The 25,897-nt window shown below is 34.1% G+C and overlaps 2 protein-coding genes across 5 annotated transcripts; both read left to right on the top strand.

Annotated features, from left to right (window-relative positions):
- The first annotated feature begins 8,241 nt into the window (after positions 1-8,241).
- LOC114183675 (Protein kinase superfamily protein) lies at positions 8,242-13,393 on the top strand. Of its 3 annotated transcripts, none has more exons than XM_028070791.2 (3): positions 8,242-8,559; positions 9,441-11,440; positions 12,420-13,393. In XM_028070791.2, the coding sequence occupies exons 2-3, from the start codon at positions 9,672-9,674 to the stop codon at positions 13,261-13,263; spliced, it is 2,613 nt and encodes an 870-aa protein (XP_027926592.1). In that variant the 5' UTR covers positions 8,242-8,559; positions 9,441-9,671; the 3' UTR covers positions 13,264-13,393. The 3 variants fall into 3 exon arrangements, with proteins under 3 accessions (XP_027926592.1, XP_027926583.1, XP_027926600.1); XM_028070782.2 differs by having other exon boundaries at positions 9,438-11,440; XM_028070799.2 differs by lacking the exon at positions 8,242-8,559 and adding an exon at positions 8,629-8,944.
- A 916-nt stretch (positions 13,394-14,309) lies between these two features.
- Positions 14,310-25,062, top strand: LOC114184050 (ubiquitin-protein ligase). Of its 2 annotated transcripts, XM_028071287.2 has the most exons (19): positions 14,311-14,561; positions 14,673-14,723; positions 14,838-14,958; positions 15,098-15,239; positions 15,379-15,428; positions 15,994-16,082; positions 16,162-16,267; positions 17,517-17,553; positions 17,656-17,807; positions 19,421-19,982; positions 20,086-20,364; positions 20,924-21,069; positions 21,639-21,986; positions 22,397-22,640; positions 23,025-23,080; positions 23,714-23,794; positions 24,261-24,305; positions 24,405-24,473; positions 24,746-25,062. In XM_028071287.2, exons 1-19 carry the CDS (start codon positions 14,383-14,385, stop codon positions 24,923-24,925), a joined length of 2,937 nt encoding a protein of 978 aa, XP_027927088.2. In that variant the 5' UTR covers positions 14,311-14,382; the 3' UTR covers positions 24,926-25,062. The 2 variants fall into 2 exon arrangements, with proteins under 2 accessions (XP_027927096.2, XP_027927088.2); XM_028071295.2 differs by lacking the exons at positions 23,025-23,080; positions 23,714-23,794; positions 24,261-24,305; positions 24,405-24,473; positions 24,746-25,062 and having other exon boundaries at positions 14,310-14,561; positions 22,149-22,640.
- Positions 25,063-25,897: the final 835 nt, after the last annotated feature.

Genomic DNA, 25,897 nt, shown 5'->3' with positions numbered 1-25,897 from the left:
CATTTGAATATGGCCAAATTTCATCCTAGGCTGTCTCAGTCGAATACGACCAAATTTGGGTCAGGGCCGACTCGGCCAAATCTCAATCGAGGCCAACTCGATTGAATTCGACCAAATTTTGACTGGAGCCAACTAGGCTAAATACAACCAAATTTTGGTCGCGGTATAAATTTAGAGTATGGATATACAATCCATAAAATATATAAAATGTAGATCAGATTGATATCCAAATCTAATAAAATGGATTGGATTTTTAATAAAATGAATATTAAATGGATTGGATCATAGCAAAAATGGATTGGATCATGAAAATTAGATTTTTTGCCTATACTTAGTTTAACTTTTCAGATCATTCTCTGCTTCCTTCCGCTCATTTAAGAGTTCAATAAATATAAATTATTATTGTTATCCTCATAATTTTTATTTTTATTTATTAAATAAACATTAATTATCATTTTTACCCTCATATTTTTATTCTTTCAATTTTATATGTATTTAATCTCTTTTTATTAATACATTTTTTTACAAGAGTATAATTTAAATTTGTTAGTACAAATTTATGAATACATTAACAATTCTTTTATTAAACTTCTAACATTTTCAATTAAATTGTAAGCTTTAAAGTTTATGAATATAAATGTAAGAATTAGTGTTTACGGGCGTTTCACGTCTCATGTCACAGGTCGCATGTCGTACGTCGCACGTGTCTCGCGTCTCATGTCTCTCACGTCTCATGTCTCTCAGGTCTCACGTCTCATGTCCCACGTCCCACGTTCCACGTTCGACGATCCTTACGTCTCTCACGTCACGCATCCCACGAATCACATCTCACATTTCTCACGTATCACGTCACACGTCCCACGTGTCACATCTCACGTCCCACGTCCTACGTCCTACGTCTTACGTCTCACGTCCCATGTCTCACGTCTCCCGTCACACATCTCACGTCCCACGTCTCACATCTTTCGTCTCACGTGTTACGTCGCACGTCCCACGTCACTCGTCCCACGTCTCACGTCTCACGTCTCACGTCCCACGTTGTCTCACGTCCCACGTGCCACGTCACTCGTCTCACGTCTCACATCTCACGTCTCACATCCTACGTCTCACGTTCCACGTCCCACGTCTCACATCTCATGTCCCACATCTCACGTTTCATGTCCCACATCGTCTCACGTCTCACGCCCCATGTCCCACGTGTCACGTGTCTCGTCTTACGTCCCACGTCCCATGTCCCACGTCCTACGTGTCATGTCCTACGTTCCACGTCTAACGTCTCACGTCTCACGCCTGACATCTCATATTTCACGTCTCACGTCCCACGTTTCACGTCTCATGTCTTACGTTTCACGTTTTACATCTCACGTTTTATTTCTCACGTCCCACGTCGTCTCACATCCCACGTCGTCCCACTTTTTACGTCTCACGTTTCACGTCCCACATCCTACGTCTCATGTTTCACGTCTCATGTTTCACGTCTCACGTCTCATGTCGCACGTCCCACGCCCCACGTATCACGCCCACGTCTCACCTTACGTCTCACGTAGCATGTCTCACGTCCCATGTCGTACGTCTCACATTATTGCACTGAAATACTTGATTCTTTCATAAAATGATGGTGCTTTGGTTTATTGGTTGCAGTATAGCTAAGGTTCTTCTTTGTTGTTTATCCTTCTTCAAGTTTCTTACTGATCGAAATAATAGAAAGAACATTATTTTACCGGAAATAGAAAAGCTAAGCTTATGCAACAACAATAATTTGAAGCTTTTGCAGATGTCTGCTATCATTACATGAATGATTTTGGAAAAGTGTTTAGATGTTGGCAGACAATATTTTTTTATTGGTTTTCTGTTCTGACATTCAATATGCGAAGAGATGTGTCACAAAATTCTAATCAAGGGTGAGCAAAAAATCCATTTTTTGTAATTCAATCTATTTTTTCTATGATCTAATCCATTTAATATCTATTTTATTAAAAATTCAATCCATTTAAAATCCATTTTATTGGATATGGATATCAATATGATATATATTTTATATATTTTATGAGTTGAATATTCATTCTCTAAATCTAGATTTTTAAAATGGATATTCCAAAATATCCAATCCAAATTTTTAGTTTATATTTTTTTGTTAGGTTAGGCTAAAAGTTGAGACCGACTAGTCTAAATTTAGTCGTATTTGATTGAGTTGGCGTGACCTTATACAAAATTTGGTTGAATTCAATCGAGTTGGCCCCGATTGAGATTTAGCCGAGTCGGTCCTGGCCCAAATTTGGTCGTATTTGGCTGAGACGGCCTGGGGTAAAATTTGGCCGTATTCAAATGAGTCGGTCACGATTGAAATTTGGTCGTATTCAACTAAGTCGGCCACGACCGAAATTCGGCCGAATTCAGTCGAGTCTGCTCCGTCAAAATTCGGTTGTGTTGACCTCGACCAAAATTTGACCGAGTTGGTCCTGACCTGAATCTGGTCGTATTCGGTAGAGTCGATCGTGACCGAAATTTGGTCATATTTAGGCGAGTCGGTTCTGACCTAAATTTGACCAAATTCAGTCGAGTTGGTCATGACCAAAATTTGGGCAAAAATTTGGTCAAGTCGGCACTTGCCCAAATTTAGTCGTATTCGGTCGACTAAGTCCCGAACGAAATTTGAATATATTTAACTTAGTCGGCTATGATCAAAAATTGGCCATATTCAGTCAAGTCGGTCCCGGCCGACGAATTTAGTGGAGTCAACCCTGACTGAAATTTGACTAATCAGGACCTAACCCAAATGTGGCCATATTTGGCCAAGTCGGCTCTGGCCAAAATTTGGTCGTATTAGACAAAATCGGCCCTGGTTGAAATTCAGTCGAATCCAGTCAAGTTGATCTCGACTAAAATTTTGTTGAGTGAACCTTAGCCCAAATTTGGTCACGTCGTCCCCGATCAAAATTTGTTCGAAAGTCATTTAAGTTCACCCATGCTGAAATTTGGTCTCGTTGGCCTCAACAAAAAATCTGTCAAATTCTATGGTGTCAACACTATCGAAAATCTAATCCACATCCATTTTGGATCCAAATAATGGATGTGGATCCAAATTTGTGTCCATAGGGCTGACACCAAAGAATTTGACAGATTTGGCCGAATACTTCCAAATTTTATCCAGGATCAACTGGGTCAAATCTCGATCGGGACCGACTTGATAGAATTTGGCCTAATTTAACCAAATTTTGTACAGGGTCACGGTAATTCAATCAAATACGACTAAATTTGGGCTAGTCCGTCTCAACCTTTAGCCTAACCTAACAAAATATATAAAGTGAAAATTTGGATTGGATATTTTGGATTATCCATTTTGAAAATCTAGATTTCGAGAATGAATAACTAATCCATAAAATATATAAAATGTATATTAGATTGATATCCAGATCCAATAAAATGGATATTAAATGGATTTGATATAACTTTAAAACAATTTTAAATAAAGTTCAATGTAAAATATAAATTTAAATAAACTTAATTTTGCTAAAAATATTTACTTGAAAGATCAATTTTGGATAGAAATATTTGTGTATATTTATATAAAAATTAAATTTGGTTTCAATTTGGAGATGGACAAAATTACTCCATTTAAACAAAAATTGATACTAAATTGAGATAAAAATTAAAATATAGAGACCAAATTGAGAATAATGACATGTGACACTGTCACTATCACATCACACTGTCACGTGGCATGTAACAAATTTTTAATTTTTTAGAAAATAAATAAAAATAGAAAATTCAAAAAATTCAAGAACTGACACGTGACACGTGACACTCATCTAACGGAATAGACTTGATTGCAACGAATTTCCCAAAACATAAACCAAATTGAGATAAAAAAAATAAAATGACCAAATCAATATTTTTTTACGAAGATGGAAGATCAAATATATAATTAAATCTATTTTAATTTAGTATCAAAATGTCACGTTAAACCTTATGACAAAGTTTATTATTTGTAATAAAATTGATTTTTAGGTGACTAATATTTTTTTCTTATCCCAAGTATTTACTTATTTATAAGAATCTCATGAATCTATTTTAGGACTTGTAGTGGTAGAAACTAGACGAAAATAAAAGTTTGGATAAATCAAAATACCAACATCAAATAAGAATTATTAAAGGTTGATTATTTCTGATTTAAAGAGAAGCCCTAAATTAGCCCTTTGAGTAGGGATATGTAAAGGTTTCCTTGCCGACCATAACACACCACATCCATGTGATACATACGTACTACATTTGTTTTTATTCCAAATCTTTATATAACTCTAAGTTGTCCCTTCCATATGTTTCATCAATTTATCACTACTTTCAAAATGGAACACATAACTAATACAGGATTTTGCAACTGATAGGAATGCTAAAAATATTAATGACTTGTCACTTTTATTTAAGGATTTTCTCTTCTGATTTCATTTCTAAATTTCGATCTTTTTGTTTCTATTTCAAACCTACAACTCTTGTTTCTTTTAAAAACAAAATAAAATCTTAAACTAATGAAGCCAAAATTCTACGTTTTTTTTCTTTTTTTTTCTATTTATAATTTTTTTTTCATTACCGAATAAAGTGTTAACAGTTTTATAAAAGTTCAAAGTACATGAATTGACCGTGTACCAGTTTTACACTTTCAACAATTCCTAATCATCTTACATGTAATCTTTAAGCTAGATATTGTAAATATTAACAAAATGATCATATACTACAATCTTTAACTGATTCATGGTATAAAAATATTTATAAATGTTTCGGGTGTAGGGACCAAGTTCCTACTAAGAATCACTTCAATTTTTTTACTCCTTTCTTCTCTAAGTCTCCTCTTTTCTAAAAAACTCATATTTTCTGTCAATTTTGTTTTGATTTTTTTTTTGTAGGAAATATTTATAAATTTTGTTATGGAAAAAAAAAATTTGCAGGAAATTCCTGCCAATTTTTTTGCAAAAGATTTTGTATAAAAAACTTTTCGCAACAAATTTTGTAGGAAATATTTGCGAATTCTATAATTTTGTAGGAAATAATTACCCACGAAGGAATTACCTGCCAATTAAAATTCTTAGAAAAAATAGCAGGAAAAAGTCTTTTCTTGCAAATTTTTTTAACAAATTTGCAAGAAAATTCCCATGTAATATGAGATTTTTTAGTAATGTGATCTGCGATAACTTCCTCACCAAAAAAGCTTCCTTCTCTCTCGATCGGTTAAACAGACAATTAAAATAATTTTATTATTAATTATGTTAGAACTTCAAGTGAAAATTGAAAAATTCAATTTAAACATAACTTAAAAAGTTAAATGATATATAAGAAAAAAAAACACACAAATCATCTTAAAATGTTTTAAGTTGGAGATGGTGTGTTATATATAGAAAATTTAAATCTCTGGATAAGTGAAAAAAAATATCAATAAATTATTGGTAAGTTAAGTTGAGGTGTGTTATATACGTGACAAAAAAAAAAAGTGAATTAATTCAAATTAAACATTTTTTAATCAACATGCTGCGAACAGACTCAAATTAGTTGAATTATTTCACTAAACAACAAAGTTTTATCACATTACATGAGAAACAAACCAAATTGAAGAAAAAAACGAGATAGAAAAAAGTGAAGGTATTGTATAAATATATGAACATTATTGTTTGTGAAAAACATAAGGGGTTTGTTTTTATGTGAATTTATTTGAATAACTCTTCTCCTTGATTTCATAAAAGTATATCAAATTATATTTTTAAAAATTAATAATCAACACATGTTCACTGTACTGCATCTGAATTCAAACTATAAAAACCTTACAATGTATCTTACTTGCTAGGTTGCTCCATTATTGTGCCAAGCTCAATGGCCCACCTTCCATTACTGCATATGCCTACCTTAACTCTTCTCTTAGTTAGCCTTCTTGACCCATCACTTACTCCAACTTTTAAATAGAGAAAAAAAAATCATAACTTTAAGAATTAGATATCTAAATTTTATCTCTAGTCGATGTGAGATTTTTAATAATTAATAGTGGTACAATAGATTTAACAAATAACAAATTCCAGTATGATAGTGTTAGGAGTCCAAATATGAGTCTAAGTCCCACATGGACTAGAAAAGAGAAAGTAAAACATATATAAGAATAAAGTCTCATAGACCCGTTGTCTTAAAATTTTGGGTTGAGAGTGATGTCAATACCTTATCTGGTTAGACTCAGGTCTAATTGGTATTATATCTCCTCAATAATACCCCTCTATTAAACCTAACATATACTTGTATTATTCCAATTTTACATTAAAGTGATTGAAGTAGAATAATGATTTTGTAAAAAGAAAAACGATTGGAATGTTTTATTAAAGTGTTTTGTATAAATAAAACATTAATATCTGTGTGATACTATTGATCACAATTAATGATAACAATTACCATATATTTTTTATAAACAAGGAAAATTATTTTTTGACAAATTTTTTATAAATAAAATTAAAATAAAATAAAATATTATTTTTTAACCAAAATAAAATAATAAAATAATATTTTTTAATCTAAATAAGTAGTTTATCAAAGTTTGTAAAAAAAAAACTTCGTTAACTTACCCTTTTCCTATAAACAAATAATGTTATGATTCAAAATTTGGTTTTCCCTCCATTTGTGTGGTTGGGGACACGAATAGCAGAGGATGCCAACATTCAGTTTTGCATTTGGTAGAAATCCTGCTCTCACTTACGACAATTATTGGGTTATGACTAAACATAAATATTTTTATCTTTTTTTGATTACTATCTTTTCTAAAAAGGCTCACATCATCACTCATATAATCTTCATGTCCTTCTTCTGTTCTCTTCTGTCAAAGGTTTTCTACACTGTTCCATAGCAGAAGCAAAGAAAAAAAATGATTGATAGCTAGCATTGCTCCACTTTTTATTTAAGTTTATGAATTTGTTATTAGTTTATTTGCTATTTAAGGTCTGAAAATTTGAAGATTTTCATAAATTTTTTCTGCTACATCAAGACAAATACAATTAATAAGATAGGTCATATCTAAAGTTTAGGTATAACACACACCACCACTATTAAATAAAGTCCATTTAAGAATGTTGCAACAGTATTAATTTAAAGATAACGTTTTAATGATCAGTTCTTTTATTCACGCTACCAGTTTTTCTTAACTAACTATATTAAAGAGTGATTTTGTTCACAGTATGATATCCAACAAACAAATTCTTTAATAATGAGATTATAACCAATGCTATAATAAAAAATACCCCAATTCTTTTACCTTTTACTTATTATGTAATTTATAATTAATATTTAACCGAATTTTAACCTCTTTAAATGTATACAATAATTAATAAAATAAAATAAACATAGAATATACAGTGCCATTTATCTTGATTTGATTTTTAAGTTAATAAAATTAATATATATTTTTAATTTCTAACTCTCTTAAATTAAAGTTCTGACTCTGTCTATTGACAGTGAAACTCACAAGTATTTGAGATGTACCCAAAACTGTGAAAGTGTTGTAATTTTGAGATTCTGGAATCTGAACTGAGAAGTAAAAATATTAGTAGTAATTTCAAAAGAGATCATGGGGAGCAACATGATGAACACTATGATTCAGTTTTTCCTCGGGAAAAGGGAAAACCTGTTTCTTTACAGCTTTTCATTTCTCATTTGACTGCAAATTCATTTCTTTCAAATTACGGCTCTTCCACCAGTGTGAAATCAAATCACGAACCACTTCATGCTAATTAACAATCACCAATTAATTAATAAAGTTAAAATTAAAGACAATGCTTAAACCCAACGAGAAGGCAATCACAGAAAGTTGACATCTTTTTTGCTGAACTAAACAATTGGTAATGGGGTATGAAACACTTTCACGACATCAATAATTAACATCCAAATTACGCGTCGTACGTTTTTTATAAAGTTGTTATTGATTAAACAGACCACATCGGATACTATGAATTGTGTTTTAAATTTTTGATTTTGAAGCAATGCAATTATTGTATGGTGCAAGGTGTGTCTGAGATGGAAAAAAAAATGTAGGAGAAGACAAATCTGAGAACTGAGATATTATTTAAATAAAGAGCCAAAAAAGAGTGATGGGAAACCTTGATCCTTTATTAAATTCCCACCATACCCTTCATACATTGAACAGTACATTCTCGCATGTGTCTTTTCAACAATTTCGGTTTCATAAATGAAGAATTTATGTAGCAGTATTTATTCACACTTTCGAATTTTGATTTTATTGTAGCATGGGGTGGGTCCTGTCTGCACAAAGCAATCAGTGCCATTGCTGAAAACGGAACAGAAGCATATTACTACGTTCTGTTCTGCATCTCTCTCTATAACCTTTCCACCACAACCATTTCATCCGCGCTTAGGGTTTTTTCCTTTTCTTCTCCTTCTTCTTTTTCCCACTTTCTTTTCACCGTTTAAAGCTGCTGCGTCAATGTGTCATTCCATCTTCGCCTTTGCTTCATCTCGCTGCTACTGCTTCTTTCCGATCGCATTTGCTTCATTTTAAATTCTGACTCCTCCAACCAATATGTATGCGTATTTCTTTCTCTCTCTCTCTTTATCTATCTGAGGTGAATATTGTCTGCCTATACCGTACATCTTTGCAGATTTCGACCTTTTTCTTTTTGCGGTTCGAGTTATTTTACTTTTCAGCTGCTTTGGATTTTAATATGTGAAAAAGGATTTCTAGTTCGAGTTCATGTACTTGTGTGTGTGTGTGAGAGAGAGTTCGTTTTGGTATTTTTGTTTTAATTTTTTTGGTGAGGTTTGGTGTTGGGACCATTTTTTTTGGGGATGGAGATAGATCCTAAGTTCACAGGACCACCCCCTCCTTTCGTAATAGGGTAATGTGATTGTGAAAAGCAACAAAAAACTGGCTCACGGCTTCGCCTGGCTCTGCATTTCTCCTGATCTGGTGATTGTTTAGTTTTATGAACACTTTTAGAAAGATAAGAGAATAAAACAATGCTTCTCTGTTGTGATTCTTTTTGGAGGGGGGTTGTCTTAATGGTTTAAATAACAACAAAGGGCTTCGATTTGAGTGTTTTTACCTCAGTCTGGGGTCCAATGAGAAGCAGTAAGAGATGTTGTTAGGAGTAATAGTTGAGGCATATTATGAATAGCAACGAAAAGTGTTTTGTTTATCTTTACTTGAGTATATAGTTATTTGGCTCTGATTGTTTTCTTCTTAGGGCTTGTTTGGTGGTGGGGGAAGGGGTGGGAATTTTGGAGGAAGTGGAAGGGAGAATAATGGGATTATGCAAAGTTAAATAATATTTTTCCATACACTTATGGACTTCTTGCATTGTCTTTCAATTTCGTTTCATTCCCTTTCTCTTACTTATTAAATTAATTTTTTCGTACTATTTTCTTTGTTTGCTGATGCCTTCAAATGTTGGCCCTTATAGCAGGGTTTCAAATGTCATGTAGCTGGTAAACAGAGTGAATGTACCATTCAGACTTCAATTTTTATCTATCTAAAGAATGGTTTTGATGCCGGGTTCTCTTTCCTTGGATTTTGAGTTTATGGTGTATGATATACGTGAAGTGAACTAGTAGTGAGACTTGAGCATGGCGAATCAACGTTTATGTGTTGCCTCTATATTATGAAAAGGTACGTTAGCTGAGCATTTAGTCCAGTAATGGGTTCATTCTCAGGCACTTCCGAAATAGTTGAGGCAAGGGAGGAGCTGAATACAAGGAAAGCTCCTGGGATTTATCGGTACAATTCTGAGTGTAGCACGTCTGAGAAAAGTCACAAACTTTCGATGCTGAAACTCGGATGCAAGGATGATCTAGACGATGATATTAATAAGCTGTTTGAATCAATTGCTCTTAAGTCTTCGTCAAGGGATCTGGGTCTTTTACAAGACGGCACAAGTCCTAGACTGAAAAGTGCGTTAAAAAAGCCAATTACAATGGGTGTTCCTCGGTCCCCAAGAGTTGGGGCTTCTGAGCCTGTTAATTTAAAGCAAGCATTAAGAGACCTTTGCATATCTAAGGCATCGGAAATGGCCGCTATGAAGAGATTATCAAAGTCAACAGCTTCTCCAAGAATATCTGAAGTTGGGAAGATACAGACATTGTACAATTCAGTTGTAGTTGAAACCAATCGACCTGGGCCTTCCTCTGTTGAGAGCAAGGAGCGTCAAATTGAAGTAGCTCTTGTGCCAGAAAAAAGTAAGTCCCTTTCATTGGTGAAAACCTCTCAATCTTATCAACCTGCCCAAATCGCATCGTCGAGCCGAAACATTCATTCGTCTCGGCAAATTGCTGTTGCCACCACTCAATATGATTCTGGGACTTCATTGATACAAAGTGATTTGGCATGCCCATCTAGTAAAGTTGGAATTCAGTCACAAAGAGTGGTACCTGTTGAAACAGAAGAACAAGCATCTGCCTCTTCATCTTCTCTTCCTAATACAATTGGAAGCAAGCTAGAGGTGCCCAAAAATGCTTCTTCCCCTAAAAAGTTGGGTAATAAAGCATGTGTGTCAAGTAACGGGAAAAAAGGTAGGTCGCAAACTGAATCTTCATCTACTTCTGCAAATGGCAACAGAGTTAACAAACTGCCACGCCATGCCCCCCGCACTGTTAAATCAGTCATCAAGAACAAGAATCTGACTAAGAAGAAACTAAAGGAGGATTCGGGTTCTGCTTTATGTGGTCCTATGCCCAATGTAGTTAAGAAGCCAGTTCCTGGTACGCCTCGGCTAATTTGTGAGAGATGTAGATGTGCTTTAGAAAATACAAGTGAAGAAAAAAACCAAGATGCTGTGGCATTGGACTCTACCAGTCCTGGAAATGGAGTAAACAAGAGTAATGTACAGTCCGGCTTAAACAAACCTGGTTTGGTGCTAACTGGCGGTAATAAAAGCAAAACAGTTGCAAAAGTCAAGAACTCCAAGTTGAAAGAGCAACTTGAATTTTCGCAAAGCTCTAAAAGTAGTCAAGGGGAGTACAGTAGTAGTACAAGTACCAGTGATGAGAGCAATGTAAGTGGCTCAAGTCGTAGCACTAGGCCTCACATGTCAAAAGATGTCAGATGGGAAGCCATACGACATGTTCAAATGCAGCATGGAGTCTTGAGCTTGAGAAACTTCAATCTCTTGAAGAAGCTTGGTTGTGGAGACATTGGGACCGTATATCTTGCGGAACTAATTGGCACAAGCTGCTTGTTTGCTATTAAGGTCATGGACAATGAATTTTTGGAAAGGAGAAAGAAAATGCCTAGGGCTCAAACTGAAAGAGAAATACTAAGGATCCTGGATCATCCTTTTCTTCCCACAATGTATGCACAATTTACATCAGATAATCTATCGTGTCTTATCATGGAGTATTGTCCAGGAGGAGATCTTCATGTTCTACGGCAGAAGCAGCTTGGTAGATGTTTTTCAGAGCCAGCAGCAAGGTAAGATACTAAGAGCAAGTGTCCAGTAATATATTAGGATTTTATTTTCTGTTTGGTCAGAAGTTATATGCAACGACTCACACACTAAATTTTAGGCGTTCAATAAATGATATGATTTCTCAACTGCTCAAGTATTTCCTGGCATAAACGAATACATCTAATTTGCTCAATTATTCTTGCAGCGCTTGTGATCATTCTCGTGTTATGTAATGCATATATGTCCTTATCTGATGTATTAATAAGTTTTGGACACGTTTCTTTTGTATAGTATATTACTTTACTGCGGCACTATACTGAATATGATTCTATGCGTTTTATGTTGCTGCTTTAATTAAGAAGGCTTCTGCGTTTTATGTTCCCTCGTAAATCATAACAGTTATGAAATAAACTCAGTAGTTGTTTCATTGATTGTGCTCACTTGGAATTATCCATTCTTTGTCGATCAAAACTCTGTTCCTTATAAATTTGGTAGATTTGAAACTCTTAGACAATAAAAGTATACGGACCCTTACCTGTTCACAATAAATAGAAGAGGTTCTGTTAAATATATTTTAATAATTTATTGTGTTTTTTATTTAACTTGAACGGTTAAAATAAAAACCAACCAACATTGTTCTAATAAAATCGTATCCATGAGTTGGGGTTTACTGACCAGCAAGGCTTTTATTGCTATGTTCTCTGTTTGCTATTGTGCAACTTGGTTGTGCATTGTGCCACGTATTTCCTTTGCCTATGCCTCAGTTAGCTATGATCTCCCTGTTGTACCCACCTACTGAATCTCCATCCTCTCAATGTCATATTTCTAAAACCTTGCAGTATTCTCCAATAGTCTGACCTCCATTTTTGAGTTCTCTTTCTTTACGTTGACAAAGGCGATATTGTTTGAATTACTGATTATTACGGTAATAGTTTCTTTCCTCAGCATAAAGTGGTAACATCAATTGAATATTTCTGAAACTTACGTATATGTATCGTGCAGGTTCTATGTTGCCGAAGTCCTTCTTGCTTTGGAGTACTTGCACATGCTTGGAGTTGTTTACCGTGATTTGAAACCTGAAAACATTCTTGTTCGGGAAGATGGCCACATTATGCTCACAGATTTTGATCTGTCCCTGAGGTGTGCTGTAAACCCAACACTTCTGAAATCATCTTCTGATGTCGACCCTGCAAAAATTTCTGGTCTAAGTGTGCAATCAAGTTGCATTGAACCATTCTGCATCGAACCATCTTGTCAAGTTCCATGCTTCAGCCCAAGATTCCTACCTGCGGCTGCAAAAACAAGGAGATTAAAAGCTGATCCTTCTGCCCAGATCAGATCATTGCCACAGCTAGTGGCCGAGCCCACTGATGCAAGATCAAATTCCTTTGTTGGTACACATGAATACCTGGCTCCTGAGATCATCAAAGAAGAGGGACATGGAGCTGCAGTTGACTGGTGGACATTTGGTGTTTTTCTCTATGAACTTTTGTATGGTAGAACACCCTTTAAAGGTTCTAACAATGAAGAAACATTGGCCAACGTAGTGATGCAGAGTCTTAGGTTCCCTGACCACCCATTTGTTAGTTTCCAAGCAAAGGATCTGATTAGAGGGTTGTTGGTTAAGGAGCCTGAAAATCGTTTGGGTTCAGAGAAAGGGGCTGCTGAGATTAAACAGCATCCTTTCTTTGAAGGCCTTAACTGGGCCTTAATTCGTTGCGCTGTCCCTCCAGAACTTCCAGACTATTATGATTATGGAGTTTCAGACATGATTAACTCACAGGTTAAGGGTGCTAAGTACTTAGAGTGTAAAGTAGGAGAGCGTGTAGAATTCGAGTTGTTTTAAAGACATTGCTTTCTATTGAAAATGGCATTCATGTTATGGATTCTCATTTATGGCTCCCTGTCAGTGTCGAGATGTAATTTATTTGTAAGCCTTAAGCTTAACAGCCTTGTTGCGAATAAGTTTTATATCATGATTTCTTGCATTAGGAAGTTAGAGATTAGGCACTAGGAAGAGGTTCATGTCATATGGCAACTCTACGGTTAATAATCACATTCTCAAAGATCAAATATTCCAACAAATAAAAAGTCCTATTCCCATATTCCCCGTGTTGACTTGTTAATAAAAGATCCTGCCACTTTAACATCAGACTCCAATATTGAGACATAATGAGATCTGAAATCATTTTTAATCCAAAATTTTAAGGCATCAGAAAAATTTTAAGATATCAGATTTATCAGTCTTTTTTTTTTCTTATGTAATATTTAATTTGGTTAATTATATTTAATGTGAGAATTACACTCTTGATTAGATCACTTGAACAAATTTATAGTCGCTATTGTTGTTTTACTTCAGGGTTTGAAAAAGGCAAATCCTAACCTCTAGAAGAATGATAAGTGGTAGAGCTCCATTTTAAAATGTTTCTATCAATTTAGCGGTGAATGGTAATGAAAATAAGCCAAGTAATCTTTGATTTTGCTACTGTGGGATGAGGACGTTGTGCTCTCCATTTTGAAATGCACCTATCATTTTAATTATTTATTTTATTATAATATATCGTAATAGAAGTATCTCCTTTTTCATGTTTTTAAATAATTTACTTTCCATTTTTAAAACTTTTGTTACCTTTATTTATACTTAATAGTTATGGAAAAAAACAATAAAATTTATTCTATGAAAGTTAGATTTGATGCTCAACATGTGTAATCTCATGTGTGATACTAATATATAAATGAAAAACAAATCATACAAATCAGTTATAAAAAATAAAAAATATTTTGGTTTCATCTAATTATATATATATATATATATATATATATATATATAATTTCTATTTTTTTATTTCTATTCATTAAAGCATTTTTATTATTATTTGAGTTCTCCTTCAAATTGTCTAAAAACGTTAGGTGTATCTCTCAATTTTCTTCACTTCACTTCACTTGCCGTCTCTTTGTTCTTACAATGGAGGTCTCAGACGAAGACGACGAGCACGTTTTCCTTGTTTGTACTAACACTGATTCAATCCAAACAGCTGAAACCCTAAAGGATGAGATTCTCGTGTCCACCGCTGATATTCTCTCTTGGGATCTCCCAACGATTCTCACTTTTCCGACGATTAAAGTTCAGGCACATTCCAATATGTCCGTCACTTCCCTCCATACACTTTTTCTCATTGAACTCAATTTCACTTAACTTATGCATCCAGTGTCGATTAATTTCCAATTCTTTTCATTCTTGGTACCGATTAACAGGCTCATTGAACAATCTATGTATTTCCGCGGCCTCCTCAGTGGGAACTTCAGGTGCAACATATGTTAACCTCAAACTTTGTTTTCTATCTTCCTCTTCATTGTTTTTACTTTAAATTGATCTCGAGAATCTGCATGCACACACCGTACTTATTGTTACTTCTGCAGTGAATCATGCTTGGGCTCTATCTCTATCAATTGGAATGTGAGCGAATTTTTGCAAATTCTTAAGCATATGTGTGACTGCGTTTTGGATATTACGTTGGATAATTTCTTCCCTCTTTATGAGGTATGCTGTTGGTCAGGCAATATGTGATTGTAGTTTCCGGACTCCTTGTTTTATTTGAGATCATTGCGTTTTGTAACTAATATTTGTCATTTGACAGTCTATTGGCTGATGCAGTTTGTGTTTTTGTTGTATGTCTTAGGGTGCGCTTTATTTTGGAGTGGAATCACTTCTCTTGAAGTGTGAGATGTGGCTTTCTGAGGTGTTCTCACCCGAAGGATTTCAATCTACTCAAATACAAATGGAGGACTTGATCCAAATTTGGAATTTTGGCTCAGATCGTGGTAAAATGTTTTTTTTTTTTTTTATATTGGCAATGATTAACTTGCACGTCTGCACTTTTTTTTCCTTTCACTTCTGCTATACCATCACATGGTTCATTCTCAGGTTTTTTCTTTTTCTTTTATGGATTTTCTTTTGCAGCCAGGGACTATATCGTGCACTTATGCATGGGCTACCTAGCAAGAAATTTTGTATGTACTAAACTCTTTCGCTTGATACTGTTGTTATTAGGATAAGATAAATGGGGATATGAAAGGCAATAACCCACTTACCTCTATATATTTCAAGTGAGCTGGTTGAGATAAATTTCTTTTGCTAGTTTGTCGGGAAAATACAATTTGAAGTTCATGTAGTCCGTTGTTAATTTGCATCCTTATCATTATTTATTATCTTTAATTTGGGTAACTACGGATACAAAGTTTCCAACTCCCCTAGTTCACATTTTTATGTGTGTTCTCTTAGAGCTTTTGGAAATTTCCATTTTCAGATGTCAATTGGGTTTATTTCTTTTCTAGTTTTAGAATGTGTAACTGATACAGTAGATTCTTTGTGATGCTTTAAAAGTAGTCTGGGGATTACTTACTGATACAAACACACACACACGCATATATATATATATATATATATATATATATATATATATATATATATATATATATATATATATTTCGGGCTTTTTCTAAGCTTAGTTTTTTGTTCATTTTTTTAATTGTGGATGTTTTTTTATATATTTTTTTTCATTTTCTTGTTTTACAGATGTGGGCAAAGCGTAGCGAATTTTTTGTAAAACTTCCATATGACCTGCTGCTATCTTCTGTAAAGCACCCTCAGTTGACTGTTGACAGGTTTGACTGATTTATATATAAAATGACGTCATTCAATACTACATAAATTTTACATTCTAATGCTATAGTATGTTGACAGTGAACTGCATCTTTCTGATGCACTTCTTCTCTGGCTTGAAAGTAACTTGGAAAATTTGGAGAGGCCAATCAAAACTGAAGACAATTGCATCGGAATTTTGAAACAAGTGAGGTTATATGGCTAATTATAGATGTAAAGGCCTTGAATAACTTATAATGGAAATGCTTTTGGGAAAAATTGCCATTGTAGATGGTCTTAATGAATCCTACTTTTTTGCATCTTGTAAACAGAAGGATGTTGCTTCACTATGCTGCTGAAACTAGAATATTGTCAACAATGTGCTATTTATTGGCATGGTTACTATTTGTGAGATGTTATGATGGTGTTATAAGAAAAATACAAGCCTCTCCTCGTGTCACTAATTAATCTAGGTCAAATACTGGTAAAATACAATTAGTACAAGCTTAACCAACAACACAATTAACATAATAATAAGAATTGTAAAACATTAAGAATCCTAATAGAGCAACGTAGTTAATGGACAAGTCTCTAAGGCTTTAGGAAAAAGAGAAAACTATTCCGATCATTATTCCTTTAGTAACACTTACACCCATCTCTCTTAGTTTCCGGACCTACATCCGCCAAAGGCAAACAGTGAGTGATAACAGTCATATTTTACTATGAAGGAATATGTATTTAAAATAATTTAGGGTTATGAGTGTAATGTTTTTCAAACAATCAAAGGGAATTGGTGTAGGGATCCAAAAATGAGGGATATTACGAGAAATTTGACAAAATCTCAATTGGTGTTACTATAATTTACTCAGACTTTTGGAAGGTGGTTTGCACGTTACTGTAATGTAATGTAATTTAAATAAAGGGGGGTTGGTGTAATTTAATCTCAAAAAATTGTGTAACATATTCAGGACCTTGTTGGAGTAAAATTTTTTACTGATGCATACAGATAATAACAAGCATTTACAGAAACTGTGGGGATTCAAATGGTGTAACTGACACCTTTCAATCCCTCTCACCCCCAATATCAAGCTTTGGTTTAAAAGGCTGCAACAGGCTCCTTCCTCTGCCTCTCACCTCCGATGCTTGAATTATTCTCTATTTTCTCCACATTCCACTTCTAATACCACTCACCTATGCATAGTTATCCCTCAATATATATAAACTTGTGCTGATTTTTTGATAACATGCTGACTAATATTTACATTGATCCACATGTAATTATATTCTCATTAGTATGATGCAAATGTAAATATTTTATCATCTAATTTATTTTGAGAAATAATTATGAATCAATCATGTTCTTAAAATTGTTTGATGCTTTTGCACCTGAAATCTGGCTTTGCCATTGATGACAATTTTGGTTTATGCTTATAAGCTTTTTATTTTGGTTCCTACAGATTCGTGTGGGCCTTTTGCCTTTGTGGTTTGCTCTAGGTATACCATTTTCTTGAGCTTTTACATGAAGCACTGAACAGTCTTTATTCTTCATGCAGAAATTCCTAGATGTTGTAAGGTAATTTTTTATTTGTTTAACAGGAAAAAGAAACTCTTTTTATTTTAGACAGCTGGCTGAGGAAAGCCTTGATTCAATTTTCAGACTACTAAATATTGTTCCTATGGGTTCACTGGGTACTTTCAAGTATAGTGACTTGGATCATCTCAGAATTAGGTTGACAGAATATTCTAAGGTACTTCTAATACTTGAAAGCCCTCAATTGTTTTGGCTTTGTTAATTATGTTTCTTAGCTCAAGCTTATGAGCTTTTAATACTTTGGATTTATTGTACCAGAAAAAAAGAAGAAAAAGACGTTAAGAGAACACCGTACTATCTTGTATGAATTTTATTTTATTAATTATTGGCTAATAATTAAGATTGCCTCTATATGATCATTTTTAAGTAGAATTAGAGAATGAACAGGTGATTTCCCTCCATAGCCCACACCAAAAGAATACATGTATAAAATGATACAATCCAAAGATCATCAACATGCAAATTGAGAGACATGTTGCATGTCCTACACCTTACTAACACGGCACGTCCTTGACATGTGTTGGACACACCTGTACAATGTCTAAATAAATAAAAAAATGTATTTTTTAAACTTATTTTCACTTGAATTAGAACTACAGGCTATAGTTTTTTCAATGATTATGAAGGAGGTCACCAACTCTAGACTAGATCTTGTACCTTGAAACAACTTGAAGGTGCTTCCTATCATAGCATTTTTTTGAGGCTCATTATTATAGGACATAACTAGTTGTTTTAAGAAGTATGTTTCATCTTCTTATTTGAGGATTTTTTTGAAGATTGCATTGAAAAATGGCTTCTCACTCCCTCCTATCTCAGTATTCTTTTTGTGAAGGTTATTTTCATTTGAAATTATGAATCTTAACTTTATTTTTATAAGGTGAATTATAATTTTCAATTCAATTCTCAACATATGTATATATGTGTGTGTGGTGTCACAATGTCCTATATTTTTTACATTAGTTATCTCCCTGTGTAAATGACATGTTTGGTGTCAGAGTTAAAGTCAATACTTCATAGACACTATTATTCATTTCCTTTGATGGTATGGAAAAAAGTACAAATTGAACGTGATGAGCTCATTACTTGACCAGATTGGCATTTCATTGACTAAAGTTAGCTTTTTCTTTCATCTTATGTTAAGAGATCCACAAAACATTGTAATGACCAAATAGGCATTTAAGTATTATTGTTGTGTAACTTTTATGTATTTCATGATAGGGATGAGAGGATTTGAATCCGTGACATTTTGTACCCAAAACAAACGTGTTACCAAGCTGTGCTGCATCCCTTTTCCTTCTGTTTCTAGTGTTATATTGTGAAGAATCTTTGTATTGTTTTTCACATTTTTCTCTGTTGACTTTGTTAATTATGATTGGTTCCTTCTGATTCATGGTTTCAGTATTTGCAAGTGCTATTCAAATGCATTGTGTTGTCTTATGCCTTTTTGGATGACTTCTTCATAAGAATTTTAGGAAAGAAAAATATGAAGAAAAAAAGGAAGTTGACATTTTCATAAATTAAAATTAACTTGTGTATAAGCTAATTTATAGAGGCTCTCTCATGTAACTTCTCTAAATTTTTATTTTAACTTGCGCATAAGCTAATTTTAGCTTATGGATAAGTCAATTTCATTTTTTTTCTTAGTATTTTTTCTCTCCTAGATATTCTTATATCTTAGCCAATTTGTCTTCTAGTTGTTTGCAAGGAGTATGTGATGTTATATTAAGAATGCTATCATGCTTTTGTAACATAAGTTTCCATTGCATGCAGAAAGTGAACCTTTCTGGTTGCCCGCAAATACCATCTACTATACTTTGTCTGTCACTCATCCCTCAATCATATTTAACAGATCCCATGCAAGAGAAGATTATAGAAAAGTTGTTTTTTAATTGTAAACATCCTGTAAGAGATAGATGGGTGTTCCCACAAAATCTGTCAGAAGAAACCTTGACCTTTGAAGCAGTTCAGGAGGTGGATATCTCTAAGTGTCGAAATTTGCATGTTGAACATGCTGTTGATTGCTTCCGCAAGTCCTTTCCTTCTTTAAGAACATTGAAAGCAGGTTATCTTTTGAACATTGGGACAACCAGTTTCCTTCAGTTATTGGAGAAATGTCCGTTGGTTTGTGAAATTGACATGACTGTTGATATTACTCCACTGATACCAGCATCAGTTACAGTTTTATCCTCTAGTCCCGCTGAGGTACAGCCAGTACCAGAGAAGACCTCTAGTGCTAAATATCAAGCAGTGCAAATCATGTCATTTAATGAATTTGGACCTCCTCTTTCTAATGTTACAAAACTCACATTGGAAGGAAGAACTGATGTCAGTGGTAAGAGTTTTTTTTCTGGTGAAAAGCTTCATTTTGAATCTATCTCTTTTTCTAGTCTATGCTTGTGCCCATGTTAACCTATAATAATTCTTTTTCCTGCCAGATTTGGGTCTCCATTACATCTCCAAATTATGTGTTTCATTGTGTCACCTGAATATTAAAGGATGCATTTCTGTTACTGATATTGGCATATCTGATCTCATTTCCACGTGTAAAAAACTTAATTCAATTGTGGTTTGTGATACTTCATTTGGGATAAATGCTGTTCAAGCTCTTTGCTCAGCTATTTCTGATAGTGGCAACACCTCTCTACATTCTAGAGATAAGCGTTTGAATTCTGTGGTGTCTAATTTTGAAACATTACACATGGGTGGCTGCCAGGGTAAGTTGTATTCCTTTTTCTTATTTGAGTCAACTTCCATAATGAATCTGTAAATGCTTGGCTTGTATAAAATTTCAAGAAGTACCATTTACTTAATAATACTAACTGCAGATGTTTTTGACATTCGAAAGAAGCTAGGGCATTGTGTGACTTGGATAAAGTTTTATTCAAACAGAACGATGGACTGATAAATGATAATGATTTAACATACCTATTTTTTCATGAAAACTTTTGATACATGCATACATTAGTTAGGTTACAATTATGTTACTATTGCTTTGGATCACCCTTATAACCTCTTCACATGCTAGCTCTTCAGTCCAACAGTTTTTTGCTTTATTTTCAAGCTTTTTTAACTTTTCTGTGGTAAAAGAAATTCCTGTAGTGATAACCTCATGAATAATTTTTGTTTGAATCAAATGTAATAAGGGACCAAATCATGCTTTATAATTGAAAACAACTTGTACAACACCTAGTACTGTTGTTTTGAGAGGAGTGCTTTACATTTTTAGAAATTTCTGTTTATGTTAAAGAAAAATGATAAATGGTTGTTTTATAGGTGTTTCAAAGTCATCTCTAATCGAGCTTATGTCTCAAACGCAAGTTTTGAAGAGTTTATGCCTGAGAGGAACTGATCTGGTTGACCAGGCACTGTATAATTTTGTAGGTTCTTCCTTGGAGATGCTTGATATTTCAAATACTAAGGTTTGTCATCAAGTTTATAGACTTGCATATTTTTTCTTTATCTTTGCAGTTGGCAATAGAAGTTGTTGATGTTATTACTGAAACTTAAATGCTAGTTCAAGTTTAAGGTTGTGTGGTTTGAATGCTTGCTCCATTCTATGTACAATAGCAAGTTTATTTCGGCTGTAGAGATGACTTACAGGGCCAGTTTCTACCTAAAATAACTAAGCATGATGTATATTATATACCTCCTTTAATTGTATAAGCATTGGCTAATAAACAAGTTATATCTTTCTCATGTTGAATTCTAACTGTTGTTTTGGATGCTTTCACTACAAACATTATAACCTTTATGTTTCCATCAATGGGATAAGTTATTCAAAGTTTCTTCTTAGTTGTTCAATTTCATCGCCTCTAGTTTAACTATCCTTGTGTTCAAATATTGTATGCTTAACTGATATTTTATGCATGTTATTGTACAATAAGCTACCATTATGTCATACAACATCCCCCAAGAAAATTAAATTGATATATGCAGGGAGGGACATTTTGGGTTACTGAGACAATTTCTTATTTTTTTGGAATTGCAGATTTCTGGGGCTGCATTAACTCATGTTATTCAAGGAAATCCAAGTTTAAAGTGTCTGAAAGCAAGAGACTGTCGAAATTTGTTTCCTGGAGACAGTTGTACTGAAAAAAGGGAATCTGATTTACCCTCTTTGCATGAAAAACTACATGCTGAGTTAGGAAAAATGAATAGATTGGAAGAGATTGAGTTTGGATGGGGCTTTTCTTTCATCTCTTTTAGTTCTCTGGAATCTGCACTGATGTCATTAAAGGCCATCAACATTGGTTTAGGTGGAATGCTAGGTGAAGATGCTTTGAAACGGTTACCTGCAATCTGTCCCTTGCTAGAAACAATAATCCTTCATTTTCAGGTGATGATCACCTTCCCTGTGATTTGAGGTTCTTAAATGTTCCCTAAAGAATATAGAAAAATTATTTTAATGGATCAAAGTTCTGAAAAACAATGAAGAAACTTTTTCCTTTAGCTAATTTAGTGGTTAAACTTTTCCATTTGGCATCTACACTCCATGAAGTTCCATCATTATTGCCTCCTCCAAGCATTCCACCAGACGAGTCCAGGTTTTCACCTTGAATTAGTTTCATCAGTTATAGCTAAAATGTTGTCTTTCTGATTCTTCTTGTATCAATGTGTAGGAGATGCATGTTTCTTACATTAACTATTATACTTTACTCTATGTATAGTTGTGCTTTCAGTTCTTAGATGCTGTATCGCATTTCTAAAATTGTTTCCCTTTATTTTGGGTTTCTTTTTTTTTTACAGGTAATATCTGATATAATTGTGATGAACTTTTTTGCATCCCTGAAAAACTTGCAAGTATTAGCCATGTGCTATTGTTTTGGTGATATATCCATGTCAAGCTTCAAATTCCCGATGCAAAATCTGAGAAAGTTGAGGCTTGAAAGAGTAACCCCTTGGATGACAAATGATGATTTGGTCGTTCTAACTCAAAACTGTAGAAATTTGGCTGAGCTTTCATTGCTTGGGTGTTCTCTTCTTGACTCAGGTTAGGATTAATTAGTCTAATGATTATTAGGGGGATTAATTAGTCTAATGATTATTAGGGGCATGTGACTATAGCACATGATTTTGTATCATTATCATATGCCTCTAATTTGATGAAGTCTTATCCTCTATATAATATTGCAAACAGGAACAGCCTCTGCCATTTTGCTGATTGTTTTGTTGTCTATTGCTATTTAGAATTCTCTGGTTGTCGGTAACAATTAGAAAAAAAGAAAATGGAAGATTAAAGGAGGGAGGGGACAATAACAATTTACTGAATTTTGTCTTGTACAATTTAAGTTATAGTATTTTGGCCACTGCTAATTTAATCAACCAGTAATCACTTCTATATTTGTCGATGACTCAATGCTAGTTCTCATTGCAGACTCTCTACAGATAATTTCGTGTGGGTGGCCAGGCTTGGTCTCTATTCATTTAGAGGTTTGTTGATTTCCCCACTTTAGAAAAACATAGAATTATCTCTGACATGGCTATAACATGTTTATGCGCAGACCTTTTTTACATAATGTGAATATGTTGGCTAAATGAGTGTCTTAGAAACCAAGCAATATGCGTGTCCTAGAAACCAAGCAGCTGTCATCTCCTGGCCTAGAGTAATTTTGTAAGAATGAATAGTTTTTTTTTTTCCTGCTGGGAAGTGAAAGAATAAACCTATCTCCCATTATTGGTAACTCAAAGTTGTTCTGCTGAATTTGACATAGAGACTGAGTACCAATCCTGTGTTATGGTAATTGTTACTTTTTAATTTGTTTTTATACATCAAATACTTATTGTTTAGAGAATGCGTATGATCATAGTTACCACATTGTTTCATGAGTACGAAAAAGAGCGAATTGGCATGGAAAGAGAGTCCTTACCTCTGTATTGCATTTAACATGGATGTAGGAAAGAATAACAATAATAGTACAACTGTAGTACTGCAATGTACAGAATAATAATAAAATAACTGATGCTAACATTTCAACAATGAGATTCTTTGGTTCTAAAACTTTATCACGCTACCCTCTAGGTTTCTGTAATTAAATTTTAATTGCAAGTATGCATACTTTTTAGGACTGCGGAGAAGTAACAGCTAATGGGGCCTCTGCTCTTCTTGACTGCAAAGCTCTTGAAGATATCCTGCTGCGTCATAATGTGAGCTTTCTATACATTCAATTTTTTTGTTCTAAAATGAAATGAGACATTTTACACTCCAACACATGGTATTTGAGCCTTGTTCTCAATTTTTTTATTGCTGTACACATTATTCTTCCAGCAATATTCTTTATTTATTTCTATTTAGAAGGCCTAAACATTCTGATTGGCGATTATGTGAATCTTGATTCTTTCTGATGATCAAATAAGGACTGCACATGAGATTATAAGTACAATTGGAAACAAATATGCCCTATTCTTTCTGCTCTTTGAGACACTTTTTGCTACGCATCTGAAGTATGAAATAATATACTTATGCGTCTTTGACTATTAAGATAATACTAAATTATGTTAAAAATCTTAATTCTCAGCTTTCATCCAGCTTTCTGAAAAAAAGCTAATATTTGCTTTATGAATCCCTCTGGAGACCATATATTGAAAGTTGAAACTGTAATCTACTATGCAGGGCCCTGGGCTATGCAGAAACTTCATTTGTTATGCTGCTTCAGAGGTTGCACTTTGCTTAGACGTGTTTATTTATTATTTTGTATTTTGTAAATGTGGGGAAACTAATATTTAGATGTTGTATCTTCTGTCATAACTATAACAGATGCCATTGCTTCGAAAATTGTCACTGGATATATGCGATGCAAGGGAAGGCGATTTTGACATTCCAAATGTAAGTAGCACCATTCCTATGCTATATTAGTTGTTTTACTAGTTCTTGAGTTGTCATCACAATCTATGGAGAATTATTATAGATGTGCAAGTCTAGTGGCTCTAATTCATCCTCTCATTTCTCATCCCATCATACTTCCATTTTTTGATGCAATTTATATTGAGTGGTAAATTTGAGGCAGTCATTTTAAGGGTCAGTACATCTTCAAGGGCACCATGGACTGAAAAAATATGTTTAACCAAGGGATATTCTAATTTTTTTATGTTCTGCAGTATGCAGGCAGATACTTTTTGAGTACCTTAAAAATAGCAAGATGCAAATCTCAGAGATGTGCATTTAATAACCCAGCCTCTACCTCAGGGGCTCGCAGTAGATCAGTGCATATGGAAACGCTGGTGCTCGTGTGGAACAGCAGAGATCTCATCAGAACAGTGGTGAAGGAAAGGCTTTAGTAATCTTAGAATTGTGCTCATATTTATGCATTTATTATTTATTGTATCAAGTAGAGCTAGGTATATGGATAAGGCAGTCCACAAAATGAAAAACTCAAGAAATTCGTATTTCAAATGGATTATTTTTACCAAGTTTCTACCTCCTTCGCATAACCTATGGATTTGATAAAAGACAAAGGAAAATTAAAAGTATTGCTTTAAATGTAAAATTTTACTTATTTTAAAAGTACGTGTTTAATAAAAATTATTTATGTAAAATGGTAGCATAAGTAGCTTACGACTCTTATTGTTAGATAATAACTATAGTTCAAACCTTTTTAAGCTCTATATAATGTGAGTGATGCAAATTTTGTTGGGGTGTTCCAGACCCCAAAAAAGTACGGTGGCTTCTTCTTGTACATCCAAGTAGGGGTGGCAATGCGGGTAGGTCTGGCCTGCATAAGGCCCGCACAATGCGGGCTGGCCCGCCCCGTCTCGCATAAAATATGCGAGCTGAAAATACTGGCCCGTCCCGCATACTTCTTGGCCTGCGGACCCACGGGTCGGCCCGCTTTTTTTTTTTTAATTTTTTATGATAAAATTTTCAATGTTTAAAAATTGAAAAACTTTAAGAAATTCACAAAATTAAATAAAGACTTTGGGAAATTAGATGATAAATTGATAATTCAACATTTTCATCATATTCATACTATGACATACACGATGTATTCTTTAAATTTTAGCACATTAAAAATTACATAATACTTGTCTTTTTCAGTTATATAAGAATTTGAAATGTTAATGCAAGAGTCCATAAAAAAAGTAATTAATATACACAAGTGCAAATTTTCTTTTTTAATTTTATGTGGGCTTACGGGCCAGCCCGCGCGGGCCGCGAGACTATACGGGTCGAGTCCGCACGGACCTACGGGTTCACTACCCTATCCCGCTCCGCGTTTTTTCTGCAAACCAGGCCGCAGGTCAGGTCTAAAT

The sequence above is a fragment of the Vigna unguiculata genome, chromosome 1 (genome assembly GCF_037176805.1).
Source record: "Vigna unguiculata cultivar grain cowpea cultivar isolate G323 ecotype 2 chromosome 1, ASM3717680v1, whole genome shotgun sequence".
Taxonomy (NCBI): Eukaryota; Viridiplantae; Streptophyta; class Magnoliopsida; order Fabales; family Fabaceae; genus Vigna; species Vigna unguiculata.
This window is presented reverse-complemented; position numbering and strand designations above follow the sequence as displayed.